General features: G+C 46.0%; 1 protein-coding gene across 6 annotated transcripts in view; it reads left to right on the plus strand.

Moving 5' to 3' along the window:
- LOC138491794 (multiple epidermal growth factor-like domains protein 6) overlaps positions 1-13,489 on the plus strand; it is a 1,495,213-nt gene that overhangs the window by 915,011 nt on the left and 566,713 nt on the right. For all 6 annotated transcript variants that reach the window (XM_069618507.1, XM_069618508.1, XM_069618505.1 and 3 more), the window contains exon 8: positions 8,390-8,512. In XM_069618507.1, the coding sequence (XP_069474608.1) occupies positions 8,390-8,512 (123 nt within the window). The remainder of the gene's footprint in view (positions 1-8,389; positions 8,513-13,489) is intronic.

Consider the following 13,489-nt stretch of genomic DNA (forward strand, 5'->3'; position numbering starts at 1 on the left):
TTCCTGGACTTCTTGATTTCCGGGGGCAGCATTTCAGAGTGCCTGGCACTACGTCTTGTTAGACGCACAGGGCTGGAGGGTGCAGAGGAAGTGGGGGCAGAGGAAACAGGTGTGGTGGATGGGGTGGAAGCTCTGGGGATTTCCACGGCTGATGTGGGTTGTGGCTGCTGCATGTGCAGCAGGATGGAAGTGAGGACCTGTGTGATGGCCCCCAGCTGTCTCATCAACAATTCCGAGACATTGACGGCGGCAGTGTTCGCCGCTATGGCGGCTGTGGTCCCCGCTACGCCCTGGGCTATCGCACGCCTCGTGTCCTCCCCATCAGCGACATATTGTCTGAGCAGGTCCAACATAGTCCTGTCTGGCCTCCACCCTCGCTAGCCGTCCCTCAAGGTTGTTGGTGGGAGCAGCAGTGGTCGCGGGTGCTGTGACCGGGCCTGCAATGGCAGTGCTGTCCTCGGGGAGGCTGCTTAGGTCAGAGTCATGCAGCGAGGGATCCGCACTGCTGCAGGTGGGTGAGGGGTGAGTGTGGGGTTGGGGGTTGGACACGGGGCTTGGGGAGTGTGGACATGGCACATGGGTCAGTCCATCCTGGTCCACATACTCCTCCACTGCGGTATCAGTGTTGCTCAGTGGATCAACAGCCTCGCCTTCCACTGGTGTAGCCAGCTCAGTGTCCACGGTGTCAGGCGCCCTAGGTGTTGGTGTGGGCTGCGAGGCTGCCCCGGAGGTGGTGTTGTCGGTGGCCGTTGTCTTTCGCCGGGACGTGGATGCCCTTGTGGTTGGATCCTTGCTGGCATCTTCTCCATCGGTGCCTGGGGGAAGGGTAGAAGAGATGCAGGCCATCAGTGATGGTGTTACATGCTAGATACATCATATGGTGCTGTGGAGTATTTCATTTATCATGCATTCATATCTTAAAGGTGTGTCACACAGAGTGGTATGAAGGGGGCATTTTGACGTTTGATGCATGGCAGGTGGCATGCCGTTGTGTTGGGGTTTGTGCGATGTATTAAATGGGCATGGTCCGTGTGTGTTGGTACGGGGATTGGCACTCAGCATGCATTTCAGTGTGGCAGGGTTTGGCCCTCCATCTGCACAAGGATATGTTCATGTGTGTGTTGGCACTTGCATTGCCTTGCCAGACTCTCTTCCACATCACTTGTGCTATGTCATTGAATTCCCCCACAGGGATCTGCAGGGTCACTCACCTCCATCTGCAGATATTGCGGCACCCGTCTCCATCTCCCCAAATCCCTTGATGGACTTCATCTGAATAAACGTGCTTGCAGTCTCCTCCCAGCGTGACAGTTTGGCAGGTGAGTGGGGACCCCTGCCTGTAGCCATGGCCTCCCTCCTGTTGCTGGCCAGGATATTCCGAACCCTGAGGCGGAGGTCCTCCCACCTCTTTTTGCAATCATTCACTGTCCGTGGGGTGGTGCCGACTGCTGAGACCTTGAGGGCTACCTCCTCTCAGATCTCCTTTTTGCGCTGCTGTACCTCCCTCTTCAGGTTCTGCAGGTTGATCTTGTCTGCATGTGCGGCAAGGGTGTCTGGCAGCATGTTAAGTTCTTCATCTGAAAAATGCTTTTTGCGCAGGCGTGGGTTGTTTTCCGGGTAGTCTTTGACATGGTGAAGGGATTGGCACTGGTCTCTCCTGAACACAACTGGTGGTTTGGGAGGATTGCAATGGATTGTGTTTTTAAAGATGGCCACCTGCGCATTTCCTGTTCCGATGCGATGAAGTTACTTCCGGGTCCGGTATTATGAGCCTGGTATTTGCATGCTGTTATTACTGGGTCGGTATTAAGGGGTTCCTCCTAGGCAGAGGCAGTATCGGCGGGTCCTCTGATGGCGCTATCGGGAGGTTGGTGAGCCTTTAGCGGCATGCCGGTAATGCCATTACCGGCATGGGGGTTCGCGCGTGCTCGCGCACTTGTAATCACCCGCTATTAGCGGCGTCATATGAGCATGGAACCGCTAGTTCCTCGATGCCGGTAATGACCCCATTTTTACAGCGCTCCTCGTAATGAGGCCCAAAGATAGGAATTTACTTTGTTGGAATGTTCAGTGGCAACAACGTGCTAAAGCCGAGAGCGCATCTGGCTGTCTTGCAAATATAAGATTTGTTTTTTTAATATTTGAATCGATAACTAAAATGTGATTTTTTTTAGACTATTCTTTAATGGTAGTTCTCAGATGAAAGGAACTGTGAAATATGTGAATGGATGAATGCATGAATAAACAAAGCCAGTTCTGATCTGTGGAAGCATGTAGGGTATGTTACTTGGATTATTACTGTGCCCTGCTGCCATTACCATAGTCTCCATGCCCTCTGGTAGATCTGACTCGGTGGTAGATCGGACTCGGTGGTGGATCAGTGAGGTTAGAGGGAAGAGGGGAAATTAAAAGAAAGCTTTGCTTTTGTGATGATGAATGCAGACTGGATGTACTTTGTGCTCTGTGTGCAAGTCTGTTTCTAGGTGGTGTTTGTCCAAAGCACAGATGCGTTTTTGATTTCAAACAGTAGCTTTGTGTGTTTCTGGTGCTAGACAGAATTTTTTGGGTTCTTGTATGGAAGTCGGTTGTACAGGTGTATTATTTTGTAGTTGGCAGTATGATGGGAGAGAACTTTAGATTGTTGTGTGCCAGTGGTGTAGTTGGTCTCCATGTATGCATATAAGAATGTTAGTGGGGTAAAAAAGAGGGGCGTCTGGTAGGCAGTTTACGGCATCCGTATATAGTGACCATGACACAGTCTCGGTGTAGGTACCCTTCTGGTGTGGAGCATCGAAGGAGATGTCCTCTGGCCCCCTGGTGCAGGCCCTTTCTCAGCCAGTTGCCAGTGTGCAGCGCCAGGTTCTCAATGAGAGGGGGAACAGGGATGTAATTTGGGAGTTGCCAGGGGCAGCAGCTGCTACACATGTCTCCCCCTCTGCTATCCCTAGGCCTGTCCTTGCGACACCCGGGCCACTGGACAAAGCGGCAGTGCCAAGAGCAGATATCTGTGTTGCACCTGAAAAAGACGGTTGTAAATGCAGCTAAATGTGCCACAGCTCTTTGCACCTGGAATCTAGATCTCGTTAGCTGGAGAAATAACAGGGATGCAGGAAAAACCATGAAGCCTCCGTGACTAACAGGTTGGCATTTTATTAGCGAGGAATCCTGAATGGTTGGGTTCAGAGGCAGGGCTGTCTGTGCAGCTCATACCCAGTACTGTAGCAAAATGATGGGTATGGGGGCTAGGTTTAGCTAGCTGGGAATGGGTAGCAGCAGCCTGCAGTACGCACATTTCATCAGTGTTTCTCGTCTGCTTTGCACAACCAGTGAGCCTGTGATGAGAGGGTTATGCCACAGTGACTTCTGCCACCAATCCTGCCTGGGCACTGTGTGACCTGACCCAGATCTGCCATACCTGCATCACAGGCACACTGTAAATAGACGCAAGGTTAGATAATGAAGTAATGTACATGAAGTTGCCCCTCTGCCTCTGAAGTAAACCATCTGTTGCTTCCTCAAGCAAAACAAAAAAAAAAAATATATATATATATAAGGATAGCTCAGGGGCAACACACTTGCTTTGGAAACAAGAGGATGCAGTGCAACATGGGTTCAGTTCCTGTTCCAGTGCTTAGAAGCTGGAGGAGGCTGGCATTAAGCAAGATATAAAGGGCCAAAGAAAATAAAAATGAGCCTTTTCTAGGGGTGATGTCATGAAGCTCCTGCTGCTGTTTAAATGTAAAAATAAAACAACCTGCAATTATTGTGACATGCAACACATCCTTCCCTTCTATCTCCCATCTTACTAAAACAACTGTGCGTTACTTACAAAATAAGCGAAACAGAAAGGTTTTGGCTGGAGGGTTTCAAATCATTCATAACCACTGGCAGAGCTCTGGGCAACCCTCCAGGCCATCGTTTTTCAGCCTGCCTAGCCACTACAGAAGGGGAAAGACCATATGCAAATCATGCTTGCTCCCACACCAAAAGGGGCAGTCCAGCCCAAACATTTAGGTATTATCCCTTCTGCACGAGACCACAAGCATTCCCAGACATGTTCCCGACTCATTGGTCGTCATGAGTGGGGAGTAGCCTAGGTCTCTAGGCCCAGCAGGCTTTTCTATGGGTGATGTCGTTGAGCTGTTGCTTTCATTTTAAAATAAAAACACATACCCTTGCACGTCCCTTCTGCCTCCTATTTAACAAAAAAAGAAATGTGGGTTAATAAGCAAAACAGAAAGTTGAGGGCTGTAAGGTTTCAAATCATTCATAACCACTGAAGCACCACTCTGAGCAACCCTCCAGACCATTGCTTTTCTTGTTGGACTTGTGTTTGTCAGTGGCTGTTTCCAGTCGGTGGCCAGACACTTGGCAGGCACTGAATGTCTGTGCTTTGGGGTTTAGGCCTCTTTGAAATGCTCTGTCTGTTTACAGTTTAGCCTGTAACCATATGTTTTAGTGTACCGAGGAACAATGCTGTGAGATGCCACTTCCTGCTTTGTGAAGGGGTGAAAGGTTGTGTGCTTTCACTTCCCATAATGTCAATTGGGGGTGGGGACAAATGATGTAACTTCCTGTGATGTCATCAGAGGTCAAGGGTCAGGTGTTAATTCACTTCCACAACCCCTGGCATTTTGGTGAAATGACGTCCCTGAGGGGGGACACAATAAATGAACACAGTAAAAAGAGGTATAACAAGGGAGCATGCAGCAACTGGTGCCAAGTAAACTGCTATTTAGATGTATTAGCATGGAGGGTGTGGAGTAAGGATTCTGGAGTGGATCCTTTTCTGGGAGCAACTCTGCATGCTGCAACTTCAATGTGCAACGTAAAGAAGCCATACACAAGAGTTTATTTAGGGCGCTGGGCAAGAATTCTAGAGCTCTGAATGTGTTGGGAATCGGAGTAAAACAAAGCAAACAAATATAACCCAGGTTACCTGGCCACAAACCCACTGGGCACATTTATTACAAGGAAACTGGGATTATGTAGCATGTGTTCTGATCCAAATGGGCATCTTGATTCCAACCAAACAGCCTTTTGTGTGAAATACTTCCTTGGTTAGGTCTGTTGAAATCCAGGTCTGTGGCATTTCTTTGATTTTAATGTTATTCTGAGTTGTACAGATTCAATTTGAGGGCGTTGCAGAGTTTGGCTGTGATGTTAGAGAAGGCTGATTCTCCATTTCATTTTCTGCTTTATCACAGGTGTTCTACGTGTATATCCCAATATTTTCTTGGTTAGTATGTATTCTCATTCCTTGCATCTCGGGCTCAAGATAATATTTTGAAGTGGGAATATTTTACTCCCTATTTTTTTACACCAGAAGTAACAGGATTCCTTTTAGAGTACAAAAGTAATTCTAGATGAGGGTATTTATTAGGTAAAAATAGAATTCTAAATCTTAAATCGATACACATTTGTATCAATGCTTTTAATTCTGCACCTAGTGATGCATGCATATGAAACACACATGTATACCTTGATGTTTATCTTCAGATGACGCTGTTATAATAGGAAAAATAGTAGAGCTTCTTAATGTGGTATTGCTCTGCTGGTACCACTGATCCGAATATATCGGTAATGAAGTTAGGATGAAGCCGGGAAGACGGGCTTGATTTATGTTTCCTATTTTTTGTTTGGGGTATTTTTAGTCCCTTTTTTGGTTTGGAATATGTCCGTATTCTTGGGGAGTAAACATGGCTGGCGCTGCTTATCCAAAGGGCTGCTTGAATGAATTCAGCTCTATATCCTCAAAGAGTTATTTGGGTGGTGCAGAATTCTTTGAAATCGATTGTTTTACTTACATGTAGCCAATGGAATGGTCTTACCACTGGTGTAATATTGTCTCTCCTGTCAAGTCTGAGAAATAGTCCTGCCACAGTGTCCTGGGTGTGTTGATGCTTTACTAAGGTAATCTAGCATGCTGAGCTCAATGCTGTTGGCACAGTGGATTCATTATAAAACCAACAATATGGCAAAGAGGCTCCTGTGAGGGATTGTGAAAGGGCCTTGTCTGCCTATTGGAGCACAGGTGGTAGAAACATTTCTTTAATAACGGAATTGATTTATGTTTGGAGGGAAAGTTTATTGTCCATCAGAATCCCTATTTCTTGATTATTTATTTTAGTTTCTAGTCAGGTATCCATTTCATGCTGACCAAAATTGTACTAGAGGTATGGCTTCTTGTTGAAGTGCTAGAAAATTGCTATCTTCTGTATATATGTGCCAAAGTAAAGTGATCAATTAAAAATAAATTAGAATTGTGGGTAGAACTTAAAAGATCAGATCATCTAGGCACCTAATTAAAATAGCATTGCTCCATACCCGTTCAACAACCCAATTCCAAATTGCCTGAGGTCTATCCCCAACCCTTTCGGTGTCACTTCGCAAAATCTTCAGCAGATTCGCCCTTAATCAGCTGGGAGCCCCAAGGGTTCTGGGGTGGATACATTGAGTTGCTTCAAGTGCTGGCTGGCTGACTGAATTCTTCCCACCAAAACAAGAACAGGAAGCAGACTGGAGACTGGCAGAGAATTCTACAAAGAGTGATAGACAAATGCTATGTCCTAGCACAGGGCTCTTCTACTTGCTGCTCTCCAGATGTATTGCACTTCGGCTCCCATGATCCAACACCATTTATTTTTCTAGGCAGGGCTTTGGAATTTGTAGTCCAAGACATCTGCAGAACCAATGCCTCTAGACCCCTTTTCAAGCATGTAACATGGTGGTTTCTTCATCAGTGGGAAAGAGGCCTCCATTAGCCATGATATCTAGAGGTATAATAATGAAAACAATGCTGATTCTATATGACTTCATATATGCTATTCCAAATTTAACAGTGTAATTAAGCTATTGTTTGTAGCATAACATCAGACTCACTTACTTAGAATATAAAAGACGTATTCCTAGCTACCAAAATGATCAATTAGCACCCTTTTCAAAAGAATTTCACATACAAATACATGCATGACTGATTAAAGCAATTACAAAGGACAGGGTTCCATAAACTCAGTTGATTAGTGTTGAAGCAACAAAAATAGGGAGCCATCTATCTCGTTTTGCTGCAAAGGTTTAATTTGACCACACATTAGACCATAAAGCTTGCGTATAGCATCGACATTATACATACAAACCTCAGAACATTATTTTCGTTCATAAAATATTATGAACAGTTTTGACATCAGGTTGCTGAGTACTATTTAAGCAAAAGGCCCCGAGCAGGGGGGGCATTACCACTTCAGGTAATGCCCCAAAGCCCATTCCTTAATGAAGGCCCCGGGTCATTACCTGAAGTGGTAATGCCCCCCCGCTCGGGGCGTTTTTCTGTTAGTACCCTGGTCCGTAAGACCGGGGTACTAAGAGCATATTTTTTCTGTTCCGAAACTCAGCGTTTCGGAACAGAAAAAAAAGAAAAAAATGGCCACTGTGGAAGGGAAAATTAAGTCAATTTTCCCTTTCCATGGCGGCCATTGAAAATGAATGTAAAAAAGTAAATAAACAAAATGGCCACCATGGAAAGGGAGAAGGGACTCCCTTTCCATGGCGGCCATTAAAAAATAGGGAAAATGTAAACATAGAAAATGGCCGCCATGGAAAGGAAGGACTACGTGTAATCCCTTCTTCCTTTCCATGACGACCTGTCGCTAATCGGGAGCGGCTGCTCTGGGGACAGAAGTGTTCTCAGCACATCCACTCCCGAGATGGACAAAAAAGAAGGTAAGTGGGTTTGGGAGTGCGGAGAGGGGCTTCATTGGTTTGGGGGTTTGTGGGGAGGGAAGAACACTTAACTCAATCGCCGGCGGGGTAACATGGCAGCCTCCAGCCGTGTGATGGCTCGGACCGGGGATTACCCCATTCCGAGCCGCATCATTGGCTGAGTGGCTGCCACACACTGTTGTGGGGGAGAGGGATTCCCAGTCGGGTAACGCCCCGGCAAGGGCCAATGAGATTACATGTTACAATCTCATTGTCCCTCACTGGGTACTAATTATGATAAGATATGTTGTAATAGTAAATGCACATTAAGAATTTTAAACAAAATTGTCTTGGATAGGAGTCTCTATTTTTTAGATTTGATGGTATCTATAGCTCAGAGAACCCCAAATATCTTCAATATTCAATACAACATCACCCCACAGAATGACAATGTTTGTAGTCCTTTGCACCGTATAAAGCGGTTCAGAGTAAAACATGTTTTAGTGATGAGATTTAACTTAAAGGGAAAACATTTCCTTCAACTGGTGTACCTTCTCTGTGGTCAAAAGTTGAATTGACTCTTGATTTGAAATCTCACTTCCTGTTTCGTAAAATGATCCTCCATGTTTTACATATATATGCATTGTTCTACACAAACTGAGTTGTGCTCTCATCCTTTCATTTGTTGCAGTGAAGGATCCATGCACGGATCACAATGGGGGATGCACCCATATCTGCTATGACCAGGAAGGACGTCCAAAGTGTGAATGCCACCCTGGGCATCAGCTTTCTGCTGACGAAAGATCATGTGACGGTATGGGTACCATGCTGAAAATGCTGCATCATTGAGGATTAGAATGAGAATTGCAATATATGGACAGTATGTGTTGACCCCTTTGCAGTGCTTTTATGGACCAGCCAATCAAAATCTCTTGTTATCCTTCTAGCCAAATGCACTAGATCCCAGTTGCAGCTCCAGTTTCCTGGTCTGTGTCCTGGCACTTCAGCGATTAAGACTCCAACCTGTTTATTTTAAACAATTCCTATGTAAATTACATCCTGTTCAGCTGTTCAGCCATTGGAGGGGCCACCTTCACTGTGCACTCAAGCACTTTCAAATACATTGGCCCTCATTATGAAACTGCCGCTAAACCATGGCGCTATTAGCACCATGGTTGCTGCCGGTATCGTAACGATTCCGCCAATGTTCAATGGGGAATTACCACCCCATTCTAAGGCTGGCGGGGCGTTAATTCCCCATTGAACATTGGCCCTTCCCCATTCCCGTTTTTGCCCCATAGGGCTCAATGGGACTGGGGAAGGCGCGAAGTACGGTACCGCAAATTGCGGTACCGTATTTAGCACCAAGGTCCCTTTGCGGGTCCTAATTTAACGGCTGGTCTAGACCAGCCGTTCAGGTCGGGTCCCACAAAGGGACCTCGTAGTAAGGCGCTAAGTGTTTAACGGCGTTGCAGCCTTTTACGGTGCCGTTAAACACTTAGCGCCAGGGTCCTAATGAGGACCATTGTGTATGGGCGGTATATAAATAAACTATCATATATCAGATCACAGGGTTGTATAGTGAGCTATGTTAATGTACATACATTGTTCAAATAATATTCTAATCATGCTCGCTTAATAACTTCAGGAATCTACTGGACACTTCCCGCATAAGTCCCAAGATATCTCGTCAAAGCTACATTGCTTTGAACAAATGAAGTAACACAACACACAAGATTTCGTTTTTTTCCATACTTACAGCAGAGGCTGATCTCATAATTCACAAAACAAACGAATGCAAAATGTAAAGTTAAACAAAGGCTACAGACAACCATTTAAGGGCTGCCCCATCAGCTATAGGTTTCAGTCAATCATTGTAACTTCCTTCCTCAGGGTTCAACTAGCTCCTTCCCTTACCCCGGCTCTTCATTCCATTGCATTTTAAACAAAACATATTAATTATGCCCTTAGCATCGCCAGCAGCCTATGCCCACAGTGTTGCAACCAAAGCATGCGTTCAACACAACTTAAACAGAAAACATCTCTGCACAAACAGGAACATCCTCACCTATAGAATACTTTGAATACAATGCAACTACAGTTGGTGTAATCGAGATCTGTCATTTCGGTGGTATTTGACTTTCAGCGAGTCACCTTGGGTCTCATTAGAAGTTTGCTGGTCCGGAAACAAGGGTGCTGGTAAGCTCATTGGCACCCTTGTTTCCAGACTGGCAAACTGCAAGTCTGCCTTCCTGGGGCTGCAGTGCCCGACAGGTCTGACCCTGCAGGGTGCAGCGGTCTTGGTAGGCAGACTTTTCACGGGAGCACCGGCTCCTGTGTCCCCACTCTATGGGAATGGAGGTTAACAAATATACCGGCGTTTGACTAACCAGCCGCTGGACTCGGAATGAGCCGGTGGCACCGGGAGGTCAGGCGCCAGTAAATTATTCCGAGTCTGGCGGCAACCTGCCAGTAGCACCAGCAGGGTTACCGACGGACACGGAATGAGGACCCTTTGTATCGTCGAATGGCCTCGAAGAGCCTTAGATACACTAGGCCTTCTGTAGAGACACCAGGAGCAACAGACAGTGTATATCGTGCTTTGCAGGGCTGTCCCTCAACAAGTATACCCCTTTGCATTAATGTCAGGGAATGTATACTTTTTGCTGGACAAATATACACTCAATATACACTCAATAAGCAGGAATTCCAAATCTCGATGGCACCAACTGTAATTAGGCAAGAGGGGTGGTGTTCTATTTATCGATTTAATTTGGATAACGGAGGAAATGTAAAATTCTACTGCTCTCAACCCTGTGAGATGGAAATATTGGCTGCCCACTGTGGTTGTGGGAGCTCTTGAAGTGTGAGTTTTTTTTTTAGTTTGATTTTTATAGAACTTTGCCCTAGAACATATTTTGGCCAGGAAATCACTGAGTTGTTATGAGCAGCACAGAACTGGCCAAACCAAGGTACCTTACAGCCACGGACAACTCCATGGACACCTCGTTTGGATTATTCAGTGTAGTGTGAAAAAGTGCTCACTCCGGCGCTCACTCAGACAGATTCTATTGAATTCACTTTAGTTTAGGAGACTTTGGGTCCAGATTAGGGAAGAATATTAAATTATTAATTGAGGTTGCCTTAAGGTCACGCAGACAGGATTACCTGCTAAATTTGTGTTTAGTGGTGATGCCACAAATGCATGGCTTTGCTTTATGTGGGGCTCGATCAAGCAGTGATCCAGCTGATTTATTCTAATGTACCTTGTCACCAACTCTCTGTACCATTCAACACCATTTTAAGGGAACCTTGTTGGGATGAAGGAACTATTATTCATTGTGAATTTCACTGGTATCGTAGAGTATGTTCGTTACTGCACTCCCAGCAATGGCTAGGCCCATCATTCCAGCAATGAGTCAGAAGCTCCAGGTTTCTGGCCACCATTTGGCAGATCTACCAAGGGCTACTAGATGTTGGAATTTCTGTAGCACCGTCCACAATCTGCTACCACACGAGTGGGAAAGCATTTGGACGAGTACGTACTGTGGTGCAATGGGGAGAACTTCCTTTCTGTATACAGTATATTGTGCTATTTCTCTCCTTCCCTTAAGGTTCTGTGTAGAATATATTGTGCTGGAACTGGATTTCTTTTCCCTCTTTCCCTTATGGCATCTATGCACCCTTATAGATCAGATCCATCAAGAAGACAATGAAAGGACAGTTTGGCAGTTTAACATAGTTTTATTGCAGGAGCCCACAACGAAGCTATCCATGGGAATAATCTACCACGCATGTCAGGCTTCGGGATGGAAAGGAAACAAGCAGGGTGAAGGTTCCTGTTGATGTAGAGTAGGTTGCGCAGGGGTGGCCTGTCTCTGGTTCGGGGCAGAAAGCACGAGTGTAATCTCTGTCAGATACGTGTCTACAGGGAGGTTTGTGCTCTTAACATGTTTCGTTTTTCCAGATATGTACTCACAGTGAGTGTTGTGCTATGAATGCAGTGCATGCAGAAGCATATCGTCTCTGCAGGCAGATCCACCTCTGCAATTAGCACAGTGCATGCTGGGACAAGTAGCATCTGCCAGATGTGCACTTGCTGTGAGTTTTGTACAAGGGGAGGGTTCCTTTTAATTTAAAGTACAGTATATTCATGGGTGGGTTGTCTCTGGTTCAGGGTATGACAGAGAGTGTAGTTATTTTCAGATATGCACGTACAGTGAGTTAAAGGAGTACACCTGGGATGTGTAGTCTTAGCACGTAACTCACTGTGTGCACATATCTTGCAATTAACGCAGTGCATTCTGGGGCATGTAGTCTCAGACAGATATCACTGAATGTGAATTTTGTGCAAAATGCCAGCTCCTGTTAATTGAGGTTACTGTATGTATGGGTGGACTGTCTTTGGTTCAAGGCACAGAGAGAGTGTGTAGTCCCAGCCAGATATCTACCTACAATGAGTTTTGTGCAATCTCGGACACGTAATCTCTCACAGATATGTGTCCACACTGAGTTTTGTGCTTTTAATGCAGTGCACGCTTGTACGCGTAGTCACTGCTAGATATGCACCTACATTGTGTGTTGTGCAATTAACGCATTGTATGCTGGGATGTGTAGTCTCTGCCCGATATAAGCCCAGTGGGAGTTTTGTGCTATCAGCGTGGTGCATGTTGGGACATGTGGTCTCTATCAGATCCAATCTTACAGCGTGTTTTGTGCAAGGTAACGGTTCCCGTTAATGTAGAGTACAGTATGCATGGGTGGGCCATCTCTGGTTCAGGGCACAGAGATTAGTTGTGCACTTAACTCTGTACATGCTGGTATAGTGTCTAGCAGCTCTGCACCCACACTGGGTTTTGTGTTCTTTCTCCCACTTTTACACAGTATCATCGGTGGATCTTGTTTATACTGTTACTTTGATGAAAACCTGCCATGACTCATTCATCACCCACAGGATATGCCCGATGATCCATCATCGTGAAACACTTGTGTATCGGCGCGTTATAAATGCCATATCATCTCATATATCATATCAGCAAAGAAAAATGGCTTGCTCATGTTAAGGCTTTGCTGGAGATCGGAGAACATTTGAAGGACGTCCCTTTTTGCAGATGAGACTACTATTGCACTTGAAAGGTGTAACTGGATATTATTCATGTGGAAAGGACATTACTCCAGTAAACCTCGTGCAAAGCATCCTGTAAAGTGACATGTTTGGGACTGCATCTCTAAGAAGGGGCTAGCGCCATGCATGTTTTATTAAGGGATAAGGGACATGGGGCCTCATTACGAGGTTGGAGGTAGCCGTTCCGGTTTTACCAGCAAGGCTACCCCCAAAGTCGCATCCTGCGGAAGGTGAATCACCGGGCCATTCCGACCTCGGCGGACCCAGTAATTCCCCTTCCATGGGTGCCGGAGCCGGTACGTTCCCATTCCCATTTGAGCCCCCATTAGGGCTCAATGGGAATGTGGAGGATGGTAGCAGCGGTACCGTTTATAACGGTACCGTTGCTACCATCATGTTCTGCTCGCGGGTACTGGGCCAGCCACCTGGTCAGACAGGTGGCTGCAAGGGCACCTGCAAGCAGAAGTCCTAGTTTGGTGGTACGGTAGCAACGGTGCCGGTAGCGATACCAGCGCCGTTGTTGCCTTACCGCCATACTCCTAATGAGGCCCATGGTCTTTTGCAAAGATTTATTTTGAATGCATGATGACATTACCTCACCTCAATGGATACCCAGAAATCAGCGATCATCCAGGAAAATGACCCTAAAGACTCTGCAGTGCATGG

Source organism: Ambystoma mexicanum, chromosome 10 (assembly GCF_040938575.1).
Source record: "Ambystoma mexicanum isolate Mex_15411 chromosome 10, UKY_AmexF1_1, whole genome shotgun sequence".
NCBI lineage: Eukaryota > Metazoa > Chordata > Amphibia > Caudata > Ambystomatidae > Ambystoma > Ambystoma mexicanum.